This window comes from Lithobates pipiens, unplaced genomic scaffold (assembly GCF_037356315.1).
Source record: "Lithobates pipiens isolate NorthernLeopardFrog02 unplaced genomic scaffold, aLitPip1_a1.2 Scaffold_28, whole genome shotgun sequence".
In the NCBI taxonomy this organism is placed as follows: Eukaryota; Metazoa; Chordata; class Amphibia; order Anura; family Ranidae; genus Lithobates; species Lithobates pipiens.
In genome coordinates, this window is record NW_027507789.1 from 196,526,337 (window position 1) to 196,553,440 (window position 27,104).

General features: G+C 41.1%; 1 protein-coding gene across 1 annotated transcript in view; it reads left to right on the forward strand.

Annotated features, from left to right (window-relative positions):
* EDN3 (endothelin 3) overlaps positions 1-21,456 on the forward strand; it is a 186,200-nt gene extending 164,744 nt beyond the window's left edge. The window contains exons 4-5 of the mRNA XM_077460251.1: positions 6,884-6,986; positions 19,605-21,456. Of these exons, the coding sequence (XP_077316377.1) occupies positions 6,884-6,950 (67 nt within the window). The 3' untranslated portion in view covers positions 6,951-6,986; positions 19,605-21,456. The remainder of the gene's footprint in view (positions 1-6,883; positions 6,987-19,604) is intronic.
* Positions 21,457-27,104: the final 5,648 nt, after the last annotated feature.

Genomic DNA, 27,104 nt, shown 5'->3' on the forward strand with positions numbered 1-27,104 from the left:
GAAGAGCTGGTAAGAAGTGTCAATGTATTATGGGTGCCCTGAGTCAGCCCCTCCCGACCCCTCCACAGCACACCAGTGATCGCTGCAAGCGATAGCAGAGAGCCGTTGTCTGACAGTCTTGGCTCTCTGCTCTGAGCAGAGGAGACTGAGCGATCATCATCAGCGTTTGATGATTATTATTACACAGGGTTTTTATAGCCCCTACAGTTTGATCGCTCAGTACTGCAAAGACGGTGGGGGACAGATGCAGCATCGGATTGATGCTACATGCACATAGGTGAGTATATTTGTTTCTTTTTTTAAATCCTGAACTTTTCTTTTAAAGTGAGCAGGGGGTAGGTAGTACATAATATCATTGCTGACATGTTTCTTGCTTGTTTTGGGTTAGTCGGTCACTAGGTATATAGCACAGGATTATATAACCTTGAAAAGTCAGGAATGGCAGTTTTGATAAATGGTATTCTCTCCTGGTTACTTTAGCTGTTGTGCTGCCTTATGAATAAGCCCCCAAACTTGTCCCTGAAAACAAGTCTATGCACCAAGAGCCAAAACGTCTGATTTCTGCTGCAGATTGTGGGACAATAATACAATTTCAGGCAACAACACCTTTTGTTTTAACTTCCTCTGAAATTTGAAATAAATACATAACTGTACTAAAGTGTATATTTTTGCCTGAAGTTCAACTTAAAGCGTCTATCCTGGATCTGCAGGATACTGTGTGCCCTCTGTGCCCTTCCCAAGAATCCGAGCATGATTACAACAAGCTCTTGTCACTTTGTATTGTGCAGCCGTCCAGGTGAAGGTGGCCATGTGGGACTGATCAGAGATAAAAAGGCATGTATTCACCTAGACATGGACCACGGCCAGAGGGATACAGGGAGGATCAGATGACAGTGAGCAAGTGTGTTCTTACTCAGTGCTGTTTGTTTTAATATAATATACTCCTTTTATCAGTGCTCACATGTGGCCCCCTGATGGATGCACACAGAAGCTGGTTCCCAGAAATCATACTCATTATTTCAATTATTTAATAGCATTTTTGAAATGCTGAGCACAAGTATGGGGTCAATTATCCTGAATGTTTGGGTGCCAGTGTTTCCATGGTACGTTAATAGATAACTTGCACCTTTTATAAGATCAGTGTGTCCTGCATCCTGCTGTGAAGAGGCTCTCAGCCACTACAACCGTGAGCTTATTTGGCTAATGCAAGATGGAAAAAAGCACCCGTGTGTTGCAGTAACCACATTGCACATACCAAATTGTCATTAATTTTGAATGGCTGTGTTGCAGTGTACAGCAGCACAAGATAACGCACAGCTGTGTGATATGAAAGAAAAAGAGGGTTCCCTCTTGGATGTGGCACACAACAGAGCACGATACTTGCCATTCGCTTTTCTGGCTGTGTGATGTGGTGCACTGCATTAAAAAAATGTGCAGGTGATATGTTTGGGTTGTAGACAATCATATTAACAGACATGACTGCACAGATGTAAAGGGAGCCGTGGGTTTGGCTAGAGTGGGAAAGGGTTAAAAAGAAACCCCACTGGGGAGAATTTCCTCTTCTGCCCCAGTAATTCAGGCCTCATAGTTACATAGTAGGTCAGGTTGAAAAAAGACACATCAAGTCCAACCTATGTGTGTGATTATATGTCAGTATTACATTGTATATCCCTGTATGTTGCGGTAGTTCGGGTGCTTATCTAATAGTTTCTTGAAACTATGGATGCCCCCCACTGAGACCACTGCATTTGCATGTGGAAGGGAATTCCACATCCTTGCCGCTCTTACAGTAAAGAACCCTCTATGTAGATTAAGGTTAAACCTCTTTTCTTCCAATTTTAATGAGTGGCCACATTGTGTCTTAACAGTGTCTTGTTAAACTCCCTTCTGCGAAAGTTTTATCCCTATTGTGGGGTAACCAGTATGGTATTTGTATATTGAAATCATATCCCCTCTCAAGTGTCTCTTCTCCACTGAGAATAAGTTCACTGCTCACAACCTTTCCTTATAATGTCCTCCAGACCCTTTATTAGCTTTGTTGCCCCTCTTTGTACTCCATTTCCAGTACGTCCTTCCTGAGGACTGGTGTCCAGAACTGGATAGCATACTCCAGGTGCGGCCGGACCAGAGTCTTGTAGAGCGGGAGAATTATATTTTTCTCTCTGTAATTAATCCCCTTTTTAATGCATGCCAATATTGTTTGCTTTGTTAGCAGCAGCTTGGCATTGCATGCCATTGCTGAGCCTATCATCTACTAGACCTTTTCCATCCTAGATTCCCCAGAAGTTCTCCCTCTATTGTGTAGATTGCATTCATATTTTTGCCACTCAAATGCATTATTTTACATTGAACCTCATTTGCCATGTAGTTGCCCACCCCATTAATGTGTTCAGATCTTTTTGCAAGGTTTCTACAGCCCGCGGAGAAGTTATTGCCCTGCTTAGCTTAGTATTGTCCGCAAATACAGAGATTGAATGGTTTGCCCCATCCTCCAGGTCATTTATGAACAAATTAAACAGGATTGGTCCCAGAACAGAACCCTGGGGGACCCCACTACCCACCCCTGACCATTCCGAGTACTCCCCATTTATCATCACCCCCTGAACTCACCCTTGTAGCCAGTTTTCAATCCATGTACTCACCCTATGGTCCATGCCAACGGACTTTATTTTGTACAGTAAACGTTTACAGGGAACTGTGTCAAATGCTTTTGCAAAATCCAGATACACCACGTCTACGGATCTTCCTTTATCTAGATGGCAACTCACCTCCTCATAGAAGGTTAATAGATTGGTTTGGCAAGAATGATTCTTCATGAATCCATGCTGATTACTGCTAATGGTACAATTTTCATTACTAAAATCTTGTATATAGTCCCTTATAATCCCCTCCAAGAGTTTACATACTGTTTATGTTAGGCTAACTAGTCTGTAATTCCCAGGGATGTATTTTGGGCCCTTTTTAAATATTGCTGCTACATTGGCTTTTTTCCAATCAGCTGGTACCAGCCCAGTCAGTAAAAATTGGGAACAATGGTCTGGCAATTACTTGACCGAGTTCCCTAAGTACCCTCGGGTGCAAGCCATGTGGTCTTGGTGATTTATTAATGTTAATTTTCCCAAGTATAATTAAAATTTTGTCCTCCGTTAACCATGGAGGTGCTTCTTGTGATGTGTCATGAGGATAAACACTGCAGTTTGGGTTAATGATGTGCCCCCAATTCCCCTGTGAAGACTGAGGAGAAGAATAATTTCAATAGCTTAAAAAGAGAATCCCAAAATCTATGAAGTCATAGATTCAAGGTCACCACAAGGTCTACCCAAAATGGTAGAAAAAGCAGAAACCCCCATGGGTGGGTGGGACTTTAAAAGTGTCCAAGAACAAGATTTTTTTTAATCAAAAATCTATTTTATTACATGTAAAAAGACTTCAAATTATGAAGCGGCAAAGAAATACATCAATAGAAAATAAGGAATTATCTTACATAGTGGTATACAGACACATGTAGGCTAAATTACGATGAACCCTAATTTAGCCTACATGTGTCTATATACCACTACGTAATATAATTCCTTAATTTTCTATTGATATATTTCTTTGCTGCTTCATAATTTGAAGTATTTTTACATGTGATTAAATAAATATATAAAAAAAAAAAAATTCTTGGTCACTTTTAAAGTCCCACTCACCCATGGGGGTTTCTGCTTTTTCTTTAAATTCAATACCTTCGCCATCTCCCCATTCTTTGTAACCAGATGTCCTTCCACATTCTTTATTGGGCCAATATGGTCTGTCCTCCCTTTTTTTACTGTTTACATACTTAAAGAATTTCTTGGGATTTTTCTTTCTCCGTTATGTGTCTTTCATGTTCTATCTTAGCCGTCCTTAGTCATAGTCATAGTTTGTTAGGTTGAATATAGACACCAGTCCATCCAGTTCAACCTGAGTGAGTGTCTACAATTGCCCCTATCCCTGTACATTGCACACTCACATTGGTCCCTACCCTCAAGGAGCCCACAATCCAAGGTCCCCATTCATATACTAGGGACAATTTTAGACAGAAGCCAATTAACCTACCTGCATGTCTTTGGATTGTGGGAGGAAACCAGAGTACCCGGAGGAAACCCACGCAGGCACAGGGAGAACATGCAAACTCCAAGCAGGTAGTGTCATGGTTGGGATTTGAACCAGCGACCCTTCTTACTGCTAGGTGAGAGTGCTAACCACTACACCACTGTGCTGCCCAATGCCCAATGTGCTGTCCTTATTGCACCCTCACATTTCTTGTTGCATTCTTTATAAAGTCTGAATTCTGATGATGATCCCTCAACCTTGAATTTATTGAAGGCCTTCTCCTTTGCTTTTATATGCATTTTGACATTGGAGTTAAGCCATCCAGGACTTTTGTTCCCTATTTTAAATTTATTACCCAGTGGGATGCATTGGCTGATGCTCTAATTTAATGTGCTCTTAAAGCAAACCCATCTCTCCTCTGTGTTCTTTGTTCCTAAGATTTTATCCCAATTTATGCCTTCTAGCAAGGTTTGTAGTTTAGAGAAGTTGGCTCTTTTGAAATTCAGTGCCTTTGTATTCCCCTTATGTTTCCTATTTGTGTGATTTTATACTGAAGCCAATTGACCTGTGATTGCTGTTGCCTAAATTGCCCCGTATTTCTCCATCCGTGATTGGGTCTGTATTGTTGGTAATCAGTAGATCCAGTGACACTTTATTTCTAGTTGGAACGTCTACCATCTGAACAATAAAATTGTCCCCACAAAATCCAAATCCACCTCATACAACAGTATCTCTAGTTCACCCATCTTGTCCGCCAAGATCCTGACATTGGTGAACATGCCACGTAGTTTAGACCGGTTGCATATTATCCTCTTATTGGGTGTTCTGAGATTGCAACTTGGACTTGCTACTATACTTACCTTGGGTTTATGTGCTTTGATCAACCTACCACTAATGCCCCCAATACTACCCTCTGAACTATGTTCCGTGCTGACTATCTCTACCTCTGGACCCCCCCCCCCCCCCATCGCCTAGTTTAAAAACCCCTCTAACTTTTTGGCCATCTGCCTTCCCAGCAGATCTGCACCCTCATTTAGGTGCAGCCCATCCCTTCTATAGTACTGGTTATCGACTAAGAAGTCGGCCCAGTCCTCCAGGAACCCAAACCCCTTCTTACTACAGTAGCTCTTCAGCCACTTGCTCATGCACACTGATCATTTTTACAGCTGCTGTTTTTGGCTTCAGACTTTTTTTTCTGCAGCCAAGAAACTCCACAACATGTTCTCCTATGCCATGCACACATAGGCTGTTATGAGCAGTTTTTGGCATGAGCCTTTTCTGGCTGGAAAAACCCCAGAAATAGTGGATTTTGAGAGAAAATTTTCAGCTATAAAACAGTTCTTACTGAAAAATGCTGAAAACAACTTTAAAAATGCAGATATTCTGCATTTATCAGCTTTTTTTTGTATTATTTTATACAGGATTTATATATCGCCAACAGTTTGCACAGCGCTTTACAACATTAGGGCAGACAGTACGAATTCAATACAGGGGGAATCAGAGAGCCCTGCTTCTTAGAGCTTACAATCTAGGAGAGAGGGTCAAGTTATACAAAAGGGTAATAGCTGTGGGGGATGGAGAAAAAAGTGCAGTTGTTAGATGGAGGCAGGATAGGCTTCTCCGAAGAGGAACGTTTTCAGGGATCGCCTAAAAGTGGATACATTTGGAGACAGTCTGACAGATTGGGGTAGGTAATTCCAGAGGATGGGCGAGGCACGGGAGAAGTCCTGGTGGCGGATATGGGAGGAGGTGATGAGGGAGCTAGAGAGCAGGAGGTCTTGGGAGGAACGAAGATGGTGATTAGGTTGGTATTTGGAGACTAGGCTAGTGATGTAGCTGGAGGCAGAGTTGTGGATGGCTTTGTAACTTATTGTCAGTATTTTGAATTTAATTTGTTGGGCGAGTTGCAGCCAATGGAGGGATTGGCAGAGAGGGGTAGCAGACACTGAGCGGTTTGTAAGGTGGATAAATCTGGCAGCATGCTTGATGGACTGAAGGGGGGATACTCTATTTAAAGGTAAGCAAATGAGGAGGGAGTTGCGTGATCAAGGCAAGAGATAACCAGGTAGTGAATAAGGAGCTTTGTGGTTTCATTGGTTAGAAAGAGACATAGTTTAGAATGTTGCGGAGGTTGAGGCAGCAAACTTTTGAAAGCCCTTGGATGTGGGACCGAAAGGAGAGTTTTTAGAGTCTTTTGAGTCATACGCTTTTATTGGAGTATAGTTTTGCTAACGCTACAGCTAAAAAATGCCAAATAATTGCTGAAAAATTCACTCTACGGCTACAGCTTTCTACAGCTAATGTTACTGGCTTTTTTTTTATAACTTCTAGTGTGCATGAAGCCTTACACAAGTAGCAATTATCACGTGAACAGGAAGGCACAAAGTGAGAAGAAATCTCCCCAGTATGAACACACAGCAAATACAAAATTGGACAAAAGCTCACATTTTTTTTGCTGCTGTATTAAAAACAACTTCCCAGTATTGGGAGGTTGGGCAACCCATCTACTGTAACCTAAGTGCTCCATCTAGCACAGTAGGACGTAAAAAGTAGCCGGGAGGTGCAGGCTGAGGAGGCCATATGTTTAGTAGTGTATGCAGTCTGCAAAGACCATGACAAATAAAGGATCTGCATTGGAACATTTAACCCTTTAACTGGCAATGATGTAGTGGCCAGCTTTCTTCTAGAATAGATATTCAATGACTTAGGTGTTATGTTGCAGCAGTTATAGGGGTTAAGACAGGCTCAGGACTGCAATGAACTTTAAGTAAAATACAGCATAACATTTCTTCTCTTTTGCTTATTGTAGACCTTCAGTCCGCAGAAGACAGAGAAATATCAGAATAAAACAGACAAGGATGCGTGCAGCAGCATGAAGGCCAGCCACTGGGGTGAGGCCTGCAGCACATCAGGTATGACTCCCTGGATACACACACCTGGCACATAATGAATAGTGTCCAGTTACAAGGTCAATGCATCTATACAGGTCATTTCAGGAACTCTATGCAGATCATCTTTCTCTTATTAACAGACCAGAAATGCTCAAGAACAAGTTAGCGGCACATCAATTAAAAGTAGCTGTAATAAAATCCACCGTTTTTTCCTGTGCAACCAGTTCTTTGGGCCATTTCCCACACCAGCCATCAGAAACCACTAACCTGTCATGTTTTCCTGATCTCTTCATACAAGCCCATGTGAAAATCAATCATTAGAGTGCTTCAGGCAAACCTGTCCTTAGAAAAATATGTAGCTACAGTGATAACCTGTATGAGATAGCAAGTTATCATTTTTATAGACTTTTCACACACAGAACAACACAAAAATCAATAACTTACAGGCTGTAAATTCCATAAGTGCGAGCAATAGAAGTTAAATGGGAAAAAAATATCAATTAATTAACAAATATCACATGGGAACATAAAGTAGTTATCTGTAGTAAAAGAACAATTCAAAAGATGAAAGGACGTTTAGAGATCTTTCCTGATTCTGCACACAGAACAGACTGCTGTGCTGACCTTGTTATTTTATGTAGTAGTTATGTCCTCATGTAATAAACCCTCTTTGTTGTCACATCTTTTCTTGTCTAGTTTATGGACTCCTAAAGCATGTACCCAATCTCTGGACATTTATACGAACAAGTCATATATATGTGTATATGTGTGTATATATATATATATATATATATGCCATTTACTGTGCCAAGCTCATTCCATTGACATATACAATAATGTGCAAAGGTTTACTGCAGGTGTGAAGTAATACTGTAAAGTAAAAATGCTTTCAAAAATATTTTAATGGTTTATTTTGACCAATTTATAAAGTGTAAGGTGACCAAATTAATATGTGGTGTGACCAGCCTTTGGCTTCAACCAGCATCAATTCTTTGAGATACACTTACAGTTTTTGAAGGAACTTGGCAGGAACTAACCATAGATCTTCTGTGGCTGTAGGCTGTCTCTTCATGTAATCCCAGGCAGACTCGAAGATGTTGAGATCAGGGTTCTGCGGGGGCCAAACCATCACTTCTAGGACTCCTGGTTCTTCTTTAAACTAAAGAAATGTCTTAATGACATTGGTTGTATGTTTGGGGTCATTGTTCTGCTGCGGAATAAATTTGGGGTCAATCACACCCCTCCCTGATGGTATGGCATGATGAAAAAGTATCTGCCTGTATTTCTCAGCATTGAGGACAACATTGATCAGGCATCATTGAGGACCATAGATGCAGTGGTCAGCCAAGGAAACTTAATGTAAGGTACATCATGCTTACTCCCTTCAACATCAGAAGATGTCGAGCAGTGCCAACAGCACAGAACTGGCTAAAACCAGTGGGACCCAGGTACACCCATCTGCTGTCTGGAGAAGTCTGGCTAGAATTGGTCTTCATGGAGAAATTGCAAAAAAGAAAAAAAAGCCATACCTCCAACGTGGAAACCAGGCAAAGTGACTTAAAAATAAAAACATAGGAACTGAGGTGCAGAATACTGATGATTCAAAATGGGAAATATTGTCTAAAACAGTGTCTGCATGCAACAGCATCATGGGGGTTCCTTGCATGTTTGGGGCTGCATTTCTGCAAATGGAATTGGAGATTTGGTCAGGATCAATAGTATCCTCAATGCTGAGAAATACAAGCAGATATTTATCCATCATGCCATACCATCAGGGAGGTGTGTGATTGGCCGCAAAAATGATTCTGCAGCAGGACAACGACTGACCCCAAACATACAGTCAATATCATTAAGAACTATCATAGTGTAAAGAAGAACAAGGTGTCTTGGAAGGTAGGAGGCTTAAACTGGGTGAAGAACAGCCAAACACTGATACTAAGGTGAGGTTATGGAAGACCATGTCATAGGTCATACACTAGGGCAAGACTGAGAACTGCAACAAGGTTTCTCCCAGCCAAAGATATCAAAGCAGACTGGGGTTTCAAGATGTGCTTCACAAGCTCTTTTGAAAGGCCAGAAAGAAACTGGCAACACTAAGAGCCGTAGGTGTAGTGCTTGGCCAAGGAAACTTAATATAGAAACTGGGGTGTAGAGAAGCAGCAGGTGCTCTTGAGTAAATGAATTGCAAGCAACAGTGAAACATAGCGGAGGTTCTTTGCAAGTTTGGGGCTGCATTTCTGCAAATAGAGTTGGAGATTTGGTCAGGATCAATGGTGTCTTCAATGCTGAGAAATACAGGCAGATACTTTTGCATCATGCAATACCATCAGAGAGGCTTACGATTGGCCCCAAACCTGCAAAGTCATTAAAAACTATCTTCAACATAAAGAAGACCAAGGAGTGCTGGAAGTGATGGTGTGGCTCCCACAGAGCTCTGATATGTGGTCAGTTCTCCAAGATGTTTAGAACAACCTACCTACCAAGTTCCTTCAAAGATGGTGTGCAAGTATACCCAGAATTGATGCTGGTTGGAAGCCAAAGTGTGTTCACAGCAAATATTGATTTGATTTGGATTTCTCTTCTGTTTGTTTACTTTCCATTTTGATAAATTAATAAAAATAAACTTACCACTTCTGCTTTTCTTACTTTGCAAAAGTTTTAGGCAGGTGTGAAGAAATGCTGTACAGTATCTATTAAACTAACTGGAGCAATTTTACACACACACTAACATCTTTTTAGAAATTACTTTAACTCTTACAAACAATTGTATAGATTTTGAAAACAGAGGCCATGTAGCATAAAATATTGTCAGTTGCAATTTGTTATGTCGCACATTATTTGTGCTACTATATCAAACGCATATTTTCAGAATTTTATTTTTTTTAATTTTAGTGCAAACACAAACAAATTGGGGTACTCAAAATTGTCCATAGGCTACACTTAAAAAACCCATACAGGTTATTAGTTTAGAGTTCTAGATGCGAGAACCCCAGTGGGTTCCCCTTGATTAGTTGCAAGTAGGCAGTCCCATTGAAAGCAATTAAAGGCTATGAGCTTTCACAGCTAACTGTAAAAAGAATCTAATAACCGGGGTAACTGGCGCTACCTAATTAACATAAACAAATATTGACTCTTATTGATGAAGCAAATGAAAAAGAAAAAATAAGAAATGCCAAGAAAAAATAGAAGTAATCTATCTCGCCAGTGATAGTATTCATATGTGTAATCGTACCTAAATAAAAATAAAAATAAAACCTCCCTAAGGAAAGACCACTTATTTCAATCCAAGCCCAAAAAAAAAAAAAAAAAGACACATACAAGAGGCTACTTCCAGAGGTGACATACAATCGCACAGATTCCCTACTGCGACTCCAATGTGACAGTAAGCAGTGTAATAATTTAGGACCATATCCTGAGAACTTAGTATAATCTTGAACAAATCATATATAAATTCTGTGAAAAAACACCAGATTAATATAGAAAAACTTGTACTGAGTGCGACTTTTCCTTAAAATCGCATTAGTGCCACATTATGATAAACCCACCGATCTGTCGGCTGGGAAGAGAAAAATATAATATAAAAAATCTACTCCAATTACTACATGTGAAAAAATATATATGAATCTAAAAAATATATGAATATATAAAACAAACTCTAATAATTATGTGTAAGTGAGACGTGCAATTGAAAATACCGAATTAGGTGACACAATTCAAAAGCAAAAAGTTCCAAACATATGTACTAGCAAAGGATCTATGAAAAAAATATAATACAAATAAAAAAATGTGTTATAGTGACCCTTAGAAAAATGATAGAAATAAAAATACAACAATAGAAAAAAATAAAAATAAAAGTCCAACTCTCCAAAAAGTCTTCAATAGTGCAAATTCAACATTAAATGTTCATAAAGTGACTTTTGTGCTTCTTGTGTGATCTTCAAAGTGACTTCCGTGTGTCCACCTGCATGTAATCTCTCAAGCAGTGATCGGCTCTGGACATAATCAATCACGTCCAGGGTTTACCACTTGCATGTGATCACTACATGAGCGATTACATACAAGTGGGCGTGATTAGTAGTGGGTGCTGACAGCTTTCCATTGTTTTCAGTGGTGCTGCCTAATTGCAGGAACCCCCTTCTGGGAGTATTATGTCCAATTGCAGGCAGGGTGCATTTGTAGGTGTGAATGCACCCTTAACCATTAACCTCCCTGGCGGTATGATTAGTTCTGGTTTTAGGTGCTGATTATTTTGCATGGAAATTTGGCGTTTTATATTGTAGGCCTGCAATTCTTAGGAATAACTCTCTTAAATCTGTTCAAACCAGAGTCTAGCAGACATCCCGGGTATGATACAGTTTATAATATAATAAATAATAATACAAATTATTCAATAATGTAATCAAATCCAAAAACACTGAAATTTGCTCATTTGCAGAATTGTCGCTGTCATTAGATTTAGTGTTTGATGACGAATTTCCCCACAAATCGCTATCGCTCAATTCTGCAAGTGATTATAATTTATTATCGCTGTTTTCTAGTTGGTCTAAAATCACTTTTGACATAAAGGGACACTTTTTGGTTGCTATGGACAATCTCCAAATTCCAGGCAGAAAATAAACAGTATTTATAATATAAATGTGCATGCAGGGCACTGGACAGACCACTAGGGACAAAGGGGGTGTAATTTTTTTATACAGTACTGTGTGTGTTTTGTGTGTTTTTACTTTTTTGAATTTGGCGCCGATCTCCGTTCCCGTGTGCCATAACGTTGCAGGGAACGGAGCTCGGCGGCACTGAATAATTCCTCTGTTATTCAGGGCAATAACTAACGTGTGATGCATTTTGTATGTGTGTATATAATGTATAAAATATATATTTATTACATACATACTGGATATAAAGTCTGCACACCCCTGACAAAATGTCAGGTTTCTGTGATGTAAAAAAAATGAGACAAAGATAAATCATTTCAGAACTTTTTCCACCTTTTAATGTGACAAATAAATAAACCATACAACTAATTTGAACGACAAACTGACATCTTTTGGGGGGGTAGTAAAAATATGCAACCACATTATTTTAGTTTTTTTTTTTTTTTAAGTGTTCATACCCTCCTTTAGGCTGGGTTCACACTGCTGCGGAAGCGAGAACCGGATGCGATTCGCACCGCACTGCAGTGCAAATCACATCCGATCTCTGTGCGATGCGAGTTCAGCCATACAGATAGTATGGCTGAATTCGCATCGCACCCGTCGCAAACTCGCACGGGACCCTTTTTTTGGTCCGCAGCAGAATCTGATCGCATGGGTGTTCACACCATGCGATCCGATTCCTGTCCGAGTTTGCAGATCGCACTGCGATATGCAGACTGATCTGGGGGTGTCATTAACATTTCAATGACACTCCCAGCAGTCCGCATAGGGCAGTGTGAACTGCCGGCGGGAGGCATGCGATGCGGGAAAACGCTGCGGATTCGCGGCGTTCCCGCATCGCTCCGGTGTGAACCTAGCCTTAACTGGGGATGTAGCTGTGTTCATAATTAAAGCGGTTCTGCACAGACACATTTATTTATTTTTTTGGCTGATTGTTTAAAAAAGATGTGCTTTAATTAATATCCTTACTTGTCCTGACTTCGTCTGCTTACATGTCCGTATTTCCGTAAAATCATTATTTTTATAAATCTATTTTGGCCGATGTCCCTTGCTTCGGAGGAACCAGCATTCCTTGCTGGTTCCTGCGCATGCTCAGTGGCTACAGCTACGAGCGGCGTATTCGGCTAGGCGCAATGACTCCTGGGATGAACTATACGAGATCCCAGGAGACAGTGCGGAGATCAGCGGAAATGATGCTGATCCCTGCAGAAACCCCGCCCATAGCCGCAGGGAGACAATAAGAAACACAGCAGAGAACGAAACGAAGGAGGTAAAAAAAATTAAAAACAAGGGGCATTGAGCACTAGTTAGAGCTTCGTAAAAAGAAAGGCAGGAAGATAAAAAAATGTGTGCAGAACCGCTTTAAGCAATCACATTCAAACTGTTAAATAGGAGTCTGTACACACCTGTCATCATTTAACCACTTCAATACAGGGCACTGTATTAACATTTTGAATGACAATTGCGCCGTCATGCAAAACTGTACCCAAATTAAATTTTGATCATTTTTGTTTCACACAAATAGAGCTTTATTTTGATGGTATTTGATCACATCTGCGGTTTTTATTTTTTGCGCTATAAAAAAGTACCTGGATTCCCGGCCCATCGCGTCACTCGGGAGCCGGTATGTGTGCCCGGCGACTGCGATCTTCGCCAGGCACCCGCGATTGCCGGTAACACACAGATCCACGTCCTGTCAGGTGAGAGGAGACCGATCATGTGTTCCCAGTACAGAGGAACACTGAGGAACACCCCTATACAGTTAGAATCACTCTCTAGGTAACACATTTAACTCCTTGATTGCCTCCTGGTGTTAACTCCTTCCCTGCCAGTGACATTTATACAATAACCAATGCTTTTTTTTAATAAAAACCGCAGAGGTGAACAAATACCACCAAAAGAAAGCTCTATTTGTGGGGGAAAAAAAATAACATTTTCATTTGGGTACAGTGTTGCATGACGCACAATTGTCATTCAAAATGCAACAGCTCTGAAAATTGTCCTGGGCAGGAAGGGGGTAAAAATGCCTTGTATTGAATTGGTTAAACATTTTTTCCCCCCTCAGTTTAGGCCGATATATATTCTACATATTTTTGTTTACCAAAAATTGCAATAAGTGTACACTGATTGGTTTGCGCAAAAGTTATAGCGTCAAAAAAATAGGTTATTGATTTATGGCATTTTTATTATTATTATTTTTTTTTTTTTTTACTAGTAATGGTGGTGATCTGCGATTTTTATCGTGACTGCAACATTGCAGCAGACAGATTGGACACTTTTTTGAAACCATTGACATTTATACAGCAATCAGTGTAAATAGCCATTAATTACTGTGTAAATGTTACTAGCAGGGAAGGGGTTAACACTAGGAGGCGATCAAGAGGTTAAATGTGTTCCCTGACTGTGTGTTCTAACTTGGGGGGGGGGCGCGTGATCGGTGTTCCTCTATACTAGGAACACACAATCTGTCTTCTCTCCCCTGACAGGACGTGAATCTGTGTGTTTATATACACACACACACACACACACACACACACACACACACACACACACACACATATCCACATTTCTGCTCTATCACGAGTGATCGCATGTGCCTGGCGGACATTGTGGCCACCGGGCACGTGCATCGGTTCTTGGTGACGCCAGCCTGGGATGAGAGAGACACTTTGCAGATTTCATGACAATACCCAGGGTGGGAAGTGGTTAAAGCGCCTCTGAATAACTAGGGATGCACTGAAATTTCGGCCGGCGTAACATATCCGGCGAAAATTGCATTTTCGGCAATTTGCCGAAAAAGGGGCAGGGCCATCCCTCTGGGTGCCGCACGTGTTTCATCCCGCCACGCCCCTCAGAGTTTCCCCTCTCTCCTCCTCTTGTTACTCCTGTCATATACAGCTTCCTCAGTGCCTGGTAATGCATTTCACACTGTGTGTCAGAGCTGGATCTGAATCGCCGTGCAGCCAGTTTCATCCTGGAACGCCCCTCAGTATCTCCCCTCCATCCTCTCCTACACAGCCTCCCCAGTACCTTGTAATGCATGTCCCACTGTGTGTCAGAGCTGGATCTGAATGGCCGTGCAGCCGATGTCCCGCCTCCTACACCGCCTCTTGTGATAGATGGCACTCTGATCCAATGCTAGGAATCATTGTGGCTTGTATTGTAGGAAGCGGCACATCGTTACATCAGCTGCACGACGATTCAGATCCAGCTCTGACACACAGCGTGACATTTATTACCAGGCACTGGGGAGGCTGTGTAGGACAGGAGTGAGGAGACACTGAGGGGTTTGCCAGGATGAAACTGGCCATACGGAGATTCAGGGGATCTGACACAGTGTGACATGCATTACCTGGCATTGGTGAGGCTGCATGGCATGGGCACTGGCAGGTTGCTACAGATGGACACAGGCACTGGTGAGGCTGCATGACAGGCTGCTGCATCTGATGGGCACAGACACTGGCATGTCTGAATGAAAGGCACAGGCAGGCTGCTACAACTGACTGGTAGGCTGCATCTGATAGACACTGGCAGGCTGCATTGATCTCCTGTACCATGTCCCCAGTCTCTGACTATCTCCTGTATAAAAACATTTTTAAAACCAGTCATTTTCGGTATCGGTGCTGTTTCGGTTTTGGTTTTCGGCCTAGTGTAATTTTCATTTTCGGTATCGGTTTTGCCACAAAAAAAAAAAAACCCATTCAGTGCATCCCTATGATTAACCCCTAAATAAAATTCAGCTGTTCTAGTGGGTCTTTCCTGACATTTTTGTTAGTCACATCCTACAAATATGGCACAACAGAGACATTACCAAGAACTGGAGGTCACCCCAAAATTGATGAAAAGATGAGAAGAAAAATGTTTAGGGAGGCTGACAATAGGCCTACAGCAACATTAAAGGAGCTTCAGGGATATCTGGCAAATACTGGCTGTGTGGTACATGTGACAACAATCCCCTTTATTCTTCATCTGTCTGGACTATGGGGTAGCGTGGCAAGATGGAAGCCTTTTCTTATGAAGAAAAACATCCAAGCCCGGGTAAATTTTGCAGAAACACATTTTAAGTTTCCCAAAAGCATGTGGAAAAATGTGTCCTGGTCTGATGAAACTATGCTACAACTTTTTGGCCATAATTCCAAAAGATTTGTTTGGCGCAAAAAGAACACCATACCCACTGTGGAGCATGGTGGTAGCAGCATCATGCTTTGGGGTTGTTTTTCTTCAGCTGCAACAGGGGCCTTAGTCAAGGTAGAGGGAATTATGAACAGTTCCAAATATCAGTCAATATTGGCACAAAACCTTCAGACTGCTGCTAGAAATCTGAACATGAAAAAGAAATTCATCTTTCAGCATTACAACAACCCAAAACATACGTCCAAATCAATAAAGGAACAGCTTCCCCAGAAGAAGATTAAAGTTTGGGAACGGCCAAGACCTGAATCCAATTAAAAACCTGTAGGATGATCTGAAGAGGGCTGTACACAGGAGATGCCATCACAATCTGACAGATTTGGAGTGTTTTGGCAAAGAAGAGTGGGCAAATATTGCCAAGTCAAGATGTGCCATGCTGATACGCTCATACCCAAAAAGACTGAGTGCTGTAATAAAATCAAAAGGTGCTTCAACAAAGTATTAGTTTAAGGGTGTGCACACTTATGCAACCATATTATTTTTTTTATTATTTTTAGTTCCCTCCACCTAAAAGATTTCAGTTTGTTGTTCGATTGAGTTGTACAATTTATAGGTCACATTAACCTCTTCCCACCTGCCGGCCGTCAAATGACGGCTAGCTGGCACGGCTCTTGTTCTGGGTGGACGTCATATGACGTCCCTCCAGAACGATTGCTCTCACACGCCCCCGGCTCTTTAACCATGTGATCGGCTGTGTCCAATCACAACCGGTCACATGTAAACACGGAGATGGCAGTAATCGGCGCTCGCCGCCTCACACTGAGTATGAGTAGAGGAGAGTAGATCAGCAGCATCTCCCCACAGAGGACATCTAGGGATGTAATCAGGGCACTCATCATCAGTGCCCTGATTACAATTAAGTGGCAGCAATGTATGCCCACTGCCAGTAATCAGTGCCAACCAGTGCCCACAATTGGCACCAATCTTTGCCAGCAATCAGTTTCCATTAGTGATGCCAGTCAGTGCTGCCCATCAATGCCACCCATCAGTGCCCAATGCTGACTATGAGTGCTCATCAGTTCCACCTATTAGTGCCCATAAGTGCAGCATACTCGTGCCTCCTCCCTCATCAGTGATTAAAATGATTAAATACCACCAAAATAAAGCTGTTTGTGTGAATAAAATTATAAAAATTTCACATGGTTACAGTATAGCATGACCGCGCAATTGTCATTCAAAGTGCAAGTGCCCTGTATTGAGGTGGTTAAAGGTGGAAAATGTATCTTTGTCTCCTTTTTTTACATCACAGAAACCTGACATTTTAACAGGGGTGTGTAGACTTTTTATATCGTGTGTGTGTGTGTGTGTGTGTATATATATTTTTTTTTTATTATTTTTTTTGTGTGCGTGTCTGATGGGTGTGTGTGTGCACAGGCAACAGGGGTGCTTTTACATTTTTCTTTTTTTTGACACAGTAATTTTTCTTCATTTAACTTTGTTATCACAAGGGGCCCATACAAGCCCCCAATGTGATAGCATGGGCAGGTAACATCTGGGATCTATTAGAACCCTAATGTCACCTCTGCCCTCCACTGCATCAAGCACAGATCATGCTTGTTTGCTGCTCTCTCAACTGCAGTAACCGGGGAATGATGCAATTCACATTGTTCCTGGGTTCATTCTTCGGAGAGGTTATTGGGGGGGAAAATGTGTTCCAAACTCCTGCTGCTCTCAATGTTGGGGCATTTTACTGTGGCCCCAAGCTCCCCGGGAGACTGGCAGAGCCCAATAACCGCAGGCATTAATGGTTCTGTAAAAGTGATTGGACAACTCTAGAGCCACCCTATTCACTTCTACTTTAAAACAGATTGCTGACCAAAAAAAATGAATACCAAAGCTTACAAGAGCTTGTTTAAACCCCTTGTATACCAGAGCATTTATAAACTTACCTTGGTAGATAAGGGGTTAGGGATATATTCAAACTATGGTATGCAATTTTACACACTACAGCATGTGGAAAGCTGCAATGAACTTCTCGACCTATCATAAAAAAAAAAAAAGTCAGTTCAGGTGTAAATGGGCCTTTATAAAGTGCAGCAATGTGTTTAATAACATACACTGCACTTGCTTTGGGATGATAAAGCAAGCCGAGCACAATTAAAATGAATAAAGGAAAAAAATGCACAAATGCAGCTTAACACATGCCAAGGCAGAAACAGACATGAACCTTTTATTTTATTTTTTTGTGAACACACAATATGTACATTGCCACTACTGTAGTGGTGCGTTAAAGTGTATTATTATTATTAACATATCTGTTTGAATGGGTCCTAAAGTTCTATAGATTCCTTTTTCAGTCATCTCAACACATCTGACCTCTAAAAGTTCTTTGCTTGGATGTCCTCCAGGCCACCCAACGCTATTGGAATGAGTAGTATAGCTGCAGATGGGAAGGTTGGCAATCGGCATCATTTGTGTTCAGGGTGTGTTTAATTGCACTACATAGTTTAAAAATACTTGCATTCAGGGTTCAGATTATACAAATCAATTTAATTTAAAAGTGTGCAAATATTACCCAATTAGGACTTTATATACACACATGAAAGGGATAAATACAGTCAAACACAGCTGAGGGGTTACTGTTGGGCAGCAAGAACTACTAATAGACCTGCTGTATCAAACAAGGCCCAGGGGATAAAGTATATCAGGAGAGACTATACAGTATATACTCGTATGTACAGTTTGGAGGAAAGAAGGGAAAGGGGAGACATGCCTGAAACCTTTCATACATGAAGGCTGTGAATATGGTTCTGGTGGGCAATATTTTCAATATGAAGACTAAGAACACAGGGACTTGACCTCCATAGTAATAGCAGGAAAGTTCAAAACGAATCTTAGGAAGTATTATTTTACTCTAAGCCCTTGTACACGCGGTCGGAGAATCCGTCGGAATGTGTCCTATCGGACCGTGTGGTATGCATCGGATGGATTCCGTCGGACCCAATTTTCCAACATGTTGGAAATATTTCCCGACCAACTGGGCCGATCGGACATACTCCGATCATGTGTAGAAAATTTTGATCGGACCAAGTGGCACGCATGCTCAGATCAAATTCCTACATCAAAGCTATTGGCTACTAGCCTGAATGTAGTCCCATCGTAACGAAATTACGTCATCACGTTCTGAAAGATCGGATTTTTCGCCAACTTTGTCCGACCGTGTGTATGCAACAGTTTCGGACAAGATCCGATGGACAAAATCCGTCGGGCAAAATCCGACGGATTTGGTTGTGGAAATCTCCGACCGTGTGTACAGGGGCTAAGAGTAGTTGATGCTTGTAATGGTAGATGGAGTCAAACATGCTTGAGACATACAGCGGGTAAAATAATTATTAAACACGTCACCGTTTTTCTAGTTGGTATTGACATTTAATTTTCACCATGTCGGTAACAACCCGTGCATACAAAAAACAAAACAAATAATTTCAGAAATTAAAGAGGAAGTGAACTTCCTCTGCAAACTTTTACCTATAGATATTGAAAATATCTCTTAAACCTGTACAGTTTAGGAGATATTTCCAATACATGCAGCCAGTGATATCACTGGTGCATGCGCTCTAAAGTAACGGCCTATGGGTGCCGTTGTTTCAGAGCACAATTGGAGGGGCAGAATTGATGTACCATTTAGTTGATCTTATGCTGCCATCACTCTTCCGTGTTTTGAATGCTCTACCCCTCCAATCTGGTATTATAAGTACCAGATTGGAGGGGTAAAATATATATATATTTTACAGGTATTGCTAATCCATTACGACTACATTTTGAATAATTCTAATGATTTCTCTCCTCTCTCTAGGTTTGAAGATGTCATTTAGGACAAGTGAGTTTCCGAGACACTTCTTGATTAATGACTTGTCGCTTATAGGTCGACAACCAGATAGCGGACACAGCCGCCCGTTAAGTGTCACCCATTCAGGCACAAGTGACACTAAGCATTTTACATTCTAAAGAATTGTCCTTACCTCATATCCAGTCTTTGTGTAGAGAAGTGAAGAACGACAGTGGGTACGTCCTACAACACTGGAGGGAATTGTCCATAGAGAGTTCAACAGTCCACTGCCAGCACCAGTAGAGGTGCACAATGCAATGTGCTGCAGACCTGCAAAACAAGAGAAAAGGGCTAATTCACTTTGCTTTTCAGTGGGTGTGGGGTGACGTGAGTGTGCTGTATATCACCTGGGCATCGCCCTAAAAGCTTCCATGTAGTCCATGTACATTAATAAAGTTAATTTGCTGCTTCATTTAAAGAATAATTTGCTTCCCATCATTACCCTCTCAAAGCACTTATAATATTAAATCAGGCTCACAGTGAGAGCTATTGAACGGATGACGGAAAAAGAGACCAAGAGTATCTCTTACATCCTTGTTACAGAGAGTGATTTCATACATGCCATCCTGACCAGTCTTCTCTGAGGATTGGGTGGAGGGGGGACCCTTGTGATTTGGGGGAGAAAAATGACATCACTCTCTATAGGTTAAAGGTTTCATATAGAATGAGAGAAGTTTAAGCAAGATATTGAGAGCTCCAGAGAAATATGTCTCAAAGGATTAATCTAATTAAAACCTACAACGTGATAAGCTACTTGGAGGGAAAGGTGTCAATGTCTTGGTGGTAGTTCCACTCAAAATATTAACTATATACACGGTGCAGATGTACTCTGTAAGTAATATAAAATTATCCCAGTAATTGAAGAATGGCAGTTAAGTTTATCTGTCACATCTGAGGGTGCCATTGGCTAAACCCCCAGAATGTGGTGCTTGTTCTAGGCCAACCCACCTCTGCAGCACCTTCTTCCCAACTCCTAACTATTCAGGGAGACTGAAAGCCTCAGCTGTCCTGACGAGGTCCTTTGACAGTCACGTGCTAAGAACTTCCATTTGGTTGGGCATCTGAGGCTCCAGGTCATGAAAACAAAGGGGGGCTGCAGCTCAGGGGAAAGCTGAACTGTCTGAATTGAGGAATTCAACCAGTAGGGGACAACGAAGTAAAAATGTATATGCACGTTTTTACGTCACCCCCGATCTACTGAAAGGCATTTAGTGGGGTTAACCTTTTATGACATGCAAAGCCAATATAACCAAACAAGCCTCTAGTATTGTATTTGTATTGCTGAGAATCTGTGTTAAATTTACTGCATAGCTTTTAAAGAGATTAATTGTGCATAGGAAAGCTTTGCTAAATCAGCCAGCCATATCCTGATCCGTTTGAGACTGGGTGACACAGTTATCCTACAATCATTACAGTGTGAACAACAAACAACTCATCTTGATGGATTTGTTTAAAACGACCTCGTTCTCAGCTGGAACACATTAGAACTGCAACTGTCATTTCAGCATCAGAAGAAATGGAAATATGGACCATATACAACCTTGCAGTTTAAAAGTCACCGAAGAGGAAAATAATTTTCTTAGCAGACAGTGCCCCGATCATTGGCAAAAAACCTCAAAGGACTACAAAAATGAACAATCGCACCTTTAGGTTACATTCCACTGTGCTGAAAAATGCCAAACTATCACCCATCAATTCTCGATATGTGACATGAACTGGCGTATGCAACAAGGTAAAGGGGAATTGTCAAGTAACCCAGAAGCAACTAAGCAGAAGTCACTGTTCATAGGTCTGATTACAGTAAAGTGTAGTTTGTTTCCTCTGGTGTACTGTGCACAGTGTGGTCGAACAAATCTAAACAATTAGGTGTCACACTGAATAGTAACTGCTATTGGAATAATTACTTTAAGGCTAAATAGCAGGAGAGCTTGTCAGTCATGCAACCAAAACCTGTCTTCTATTGAAAGTAGAATCAGAAAGACTTATTGCTTAGTGTGGACCACTCAGTTCCCAAGGAGAGAGCCATGTATACACACAAGAGCATGGTATGGCATACAGCTACCTTGTAGTCTGCCCCAGCAGAGCCTTTGGTTCTAATACACTGCAGATTGTTTTAGAGACACTGCCCACTTTAGTGGGGCTGGACAAATCCCAGAAGCTAAATGAGCCTTAAAAAAAAAATCAAACAGCTGGTGCATATATTGCTGGAGCCTTTGTAGTGAGACACTCGTGTTTCCAGTTCCCTGAGGGGTGCCTCAAAATACCAGGCTAATTTAAACAAAAAAAAACATTGCAAAACCAGCAGACTGTAAAATTTTAACCAAACAAAACAGGAGCTAAAATTCATTACACACATTTTTATTTATCTGAAGATTTGTAGCCTGATCTGCCTCACACAACCTGACCTCCCTCATGACTGATACTAAAGGCACAAGCAATCTGTCCCCTGTAATCTATTATGGGTATGTGAGGAATCACAAACCTGTAACTAGCAGAGATGATGAAAGAAGGGGCAATTCCCCTGTGTCAGGCTGATACTGCCCCCATACACTGTTGCAGAATAGACAATCAATAGGATAGGAAGGGAAAAGACAAGGGAAGCACTCCCCAAGTTTAAAACTTCCTTTATTAATAACACAATGAGGATAACAGGATGTACTCGCATGGTTCCAGTGGAAACATGACTGTCACAGAAATTGTAAGCCAGAGTAATCCCATCCACCAAGCCAGATGGCTGGCTTCTCCACAGTGTAATGCTGCATGCAGCCCCGGGCTCTGAGCCAAGAGCTGCCGCGGGAGTCGGGACAGAGATACTCAACCCACTAGAGAGCCTGTGGCGGTAGCAATGGAATCCCGGGATGGCTATGAACACCAGACCAATGTGCCGAGGGGGGCAAGGGACACAAGCCTGTGTACTCCGAGTTACTAAAACTACTGCAACGTCTTTCCTTGGTCTCCTTCTTCAGTAACTCAGAGTACACGGACTTGTGTTCCGTGACCCCCTAGGCACATTGGTCCGGTGTTCATAGCCACCCCTGTTTTCCATTGCTACCTCCACAGGCTCTAGTGGGTTGAATGTTTCTGTCCTGACTCCCATGGCAGCTCTTGGCTCAGAACCCCAGGCTGCATGCAGCATTACATCATGGAGCAGCCCTCTGGCTTGGTGGATGGGATTACTCTGGCTTGATTTCAGTGACAGGGATGTTTTTACTGGAACCATGCGAGTTCATCTTGTTATGCTTTTCATTGTATTATCAATAAAGGAAGTCTTACACTAGGGGAGTGCTTCCCTTGCTTCCCTTCTTTTCCCTTCCTATCTTCTGTTACAGATTGCCAATCTTCTGGGAGAGCAGCTGAACCTAGTGAACCTCATTTAATCAATGGATTTCCAGGTTGAATAGCGCAGGATTAGAATTACTTTTTTGTGTGAACAATAGGATGTGATTTCCTTCAGGAGAGCGCTATAGGTATAGGATAATCCACAAATCTGCAGATAAAGGGCATCTTTTTATTAAAACATTTAAAAAGGGAATGTGTAACCTATGAGAACCTCCCTTTATTATTTTCTTGCTGGCTCCTTGATAGGACTGTCTTGTTTTCAATCTACCCCTGTGTAAACGCTCTAATAGACCCATAAACTCAGAGTGCAAGTTTTGCGTCATTGGTTCTTATACATACAACCCATGTTGGAGAAACAAAAGTTGCTATTGATGACTATCTTGAAAGGCTAGCTGCCTGCCTTTTATACAGTCCCTCTGGCTGTGGTACTGAGAATCATTACCTTAGAAAGTGAAGTGATATAGAAATGATATGTATGTTCTGAGTTAGTGACTCTCAAAGTACTGGAACCAGAGGATTAGTTCCCGTATTTCCCTGAAAATAAGACCTAGGATGATTGTTATATAAGCCCTACCCCTAAAATAAGCCCCAGTAAAAGTGGTTGTAAAGTCATAAGAAATCCTGTAATCAGCTCTGTTACAGGATTACATTATTATTATTATATACCTTATTTACAGCACTACTAGGCGCTTTCCTGCTGCTCTCCTCCTCTGGGCTGATGTCAGTGGGGGATCTTGGCCCTTCCTCTGCAGTGCTCGGAGCAGGGAAGAGCTCCGGCGGGTTTACACAAACACACACATTGCACATTATATAATTATGTAACAGAACGAATTACAGGATTTCTTAATGCTAATGCTACAGGCTCCTGAGCTGACAGGCAGGGAGAGAAGACAGGGGGACACAGGAACTGGCAGGATAAACCAGGTAAATAAGACATCCCCTGAAAATAAGCCCTAATGCGTCTTTTGTAGCCAAAATTGATGTCTTATTTTCAGGGAAACACGGAAGGAGGATCCAGAAATCAAGCATTTTCAGTAGGCCAGTAATGTCAGCCACCCCAATGCTTCTTTCACAACATAATTACTTGAATGCCATTTACAAATGGCAGATAGTTTAGATTGTATTAACATTTAATAAAACAAAAGCAATTATGTCACACAAATATCTGTACATTATCTCTTCCCTTAGCGCACATTTATAAATATAGTAATACGAGTGGCGACTACAAGTAGATTTCACATAAAACAATACAATGTGCTTTGTCTACCAAAATAGACTTACCGTACTCACTTTCAAGTGTTAGTATATCTGAACATGTACAATGGACCCTGCACAAAAGCCACAATCCACTTACATGTGCAAATGTTTTTTTGCCATCTCCTGTAACATGTTCATGTTACAATGCAGGTATGTGCAAATAACAGCATCCACTTTTATGTAAACTGTGAACCCAAAAAATGTAGATCTAACTTACCTTTCAAAACATTCAGAAGCAGCAGTGCTCCTGTCCCTCCTGTGTAAAGAGTTAAATGAGGAATAATCAGAAGTCCTTTAAAAACACAATTATCTGTATATTTTCCAGATTCCTGTACAACAAACATGTGTTTCCTGTTTTCATTCCGAACAAATACATTTGTGGCATTAAACGTTGAATCTCGGGATAAATGTGTTCTTAGAATGAAAAAAAAAAAAAATCCTTACTCATTGCCATGACTTTATTGTTTGTGACCTAAATTCTACTCTGACCAGATTTCTGCTGGGGTAAAAACTACAGCAGAACTCAGACCCTGAAAGCTATTATTCAGGTTATGTGCATTGAAGGTTTTTTCCATACGTTCAAGAGGAACTTGTTCTTTAGAAACAATCCACAATTGACACTTGTACATTCACTAATGGCTGTAACAGAACTGCATCCAATATGCAGTCCAGAACTCTACATACTACAGAAGTCTGTTATATCAACTGCATGTCAGTAGCTGACTTTCTTCTACAGAATCAAACCACCTAATTTTGGACATATAAGGAGAGGACCCTTGTAGGTCCACATTGATTTCTACATATACATCTGCTGGGGCTTGTACAAACCAGATATTGGACCAGCAGTGGACAGAGTCAGCAAGGGGCCCTTGGAAACCCTCCTTCAACTGATGTAAAAACACCTATTTACAATGATTGATGGCTGTGCCCAGATCCAAGGGCTCTCGGCACCCATCTGAACCAAGTTTAATATAAATTAGCTACCAAGTCTGAAAATGCCCTTGTATAAGCTATATAAAGCAATAAGGGAACATGCATTGTGCAAACATGAAAAGTGCACTATAGGAAAAGTTATTTGTTGCCCTCAGCAACCAGCTTCCTATTATCATTTGCCCATGTGTGGAAAAATACAATTTGGACTCTCTAAATTGTTGATACATCAGCCCCTTAGAAACCAGAACTCCATTGGTTCTGTGACTGCAGTTAGCTAAAAAAAAAAAAAGATTGGCCACTGTGCATTTGCCTTTCTTCCAAAAATACCATTTAAGAACTGGCAACAGACACAAATAATAATGCTACCTATTTATTATTAAATAATTCAAAATGACTGCATACAAGGTAAAGCAAAGTAAAGTGCCTATGTTGTCCATAGTTACTCAATCTCAGCTGCCTTTTTTTTTCTATCCAGAAAAGTTTCTTATTTCACATGTAGGTGTCATGGTGTCTCATGTCTATGAGTGAAAACTGGCTGGCCTCTACCAACCAATCAGATTTTCCAGTTCACAGGTCAATGGCAAACCAGAAAATTAAAACAAAAATCTGACTAGAAGAGTCCTGTTGCCCATAGCAATCAGCATCCACCTTCCATTTTTCGTAACCTGATTGATTGCTGTGGGCAACACAGACAGCCTTTCTATCAGGAAACGTGATAAATAATGCTCACTTCTGCTCTGACTGGAGTTGTTCTTCAAAGTATCTTGCTTTTCACTGTGACTTGTATAAAGTGCCTTAAACTGCCATGAAGTAAAAAGTTATTTGCCAAAAAATAAATAAAAAAATGTTATATTCTAATGAGGTATAAGTTATTCTAGCACCAAGCCTTCTATATGTTTTCATGCAATCACTGTATATCTGCCTCCTATCCACAGCATTTGCTCTGGACAGTTACTATGTGGACTATTTATTGCGGAAAAAAATCCTCTTCTAATACTGCATTGTGTCTGGACTTTTTTTTTTTTTTTTTTTAGTAAGAAAATCTTTATATATAAAATATCTATTAAAATTTGACAATTTTTGTTATAAAGCAATTGAGCTGGCTCTGTCTTATCTGTCTTTAAATGTAGATGACGTTATGAAACTTGGGGGCTTGTTTATAAACAACCTGCTGGCTGCTTTAGTAGTATTATACTGTATATAAAGTCTAGAATATCAGACTGCTGAAGCTGAAAAGCGTCAGACATTCCTATAAAATGGCAAAAGAATTAGCTTTCAGGCATTTTCAATAAGATAAAAAAAAAAAAAAAAACGCACAGGATGCTGGAAGCTCTTGTTGCAAAATAAATGAAAGTTAAATTAAATGAATAAAAATCATCCTGTAACAACTTGTCAGCTGAGACCCTTTGCTGCCTGGGTAACACACCTATGTGCAGCAGCAAAAAAGTGGGCTTTAATGCACATAGGCATCATTGGGTGGCCGATGTTTCATTGCTGAGAGCGCATTTATTGCCAAGACAGCCCTTGGCCCCCCCTAAAAGTAGGTTGGCAGCAGGGCCGCCTCCCGATTATGTGACCATGGGGACAGCCAATCACAGTGGTTACATGATTGCCAATCCTTCCCATCCTCTGGGCATACAGACCATATTAAAGGGATGCTGGGGCTGGGCAGGAAGGGTTTAATGCCTGTTTGATGCGTGGCTGGGTAGGGGTAAATCATCTCCTCCATTGACAATGCCTAGAACAGTGGATGTCAGTGGGTGATGTTTCTGCTGCAGGAAATTCTGCCATGTTGTTGGCCATATTACACAGAGGGGTCTGGGCTTTTCAGTTATGTTTGCATAGAAATTTAAGCAAAAACAAAGACATTTACATTGTGATTTGTTGTATGCATGGTGATACAGCATTGACCAGGTAGATGTTATAATGCCTTAACTT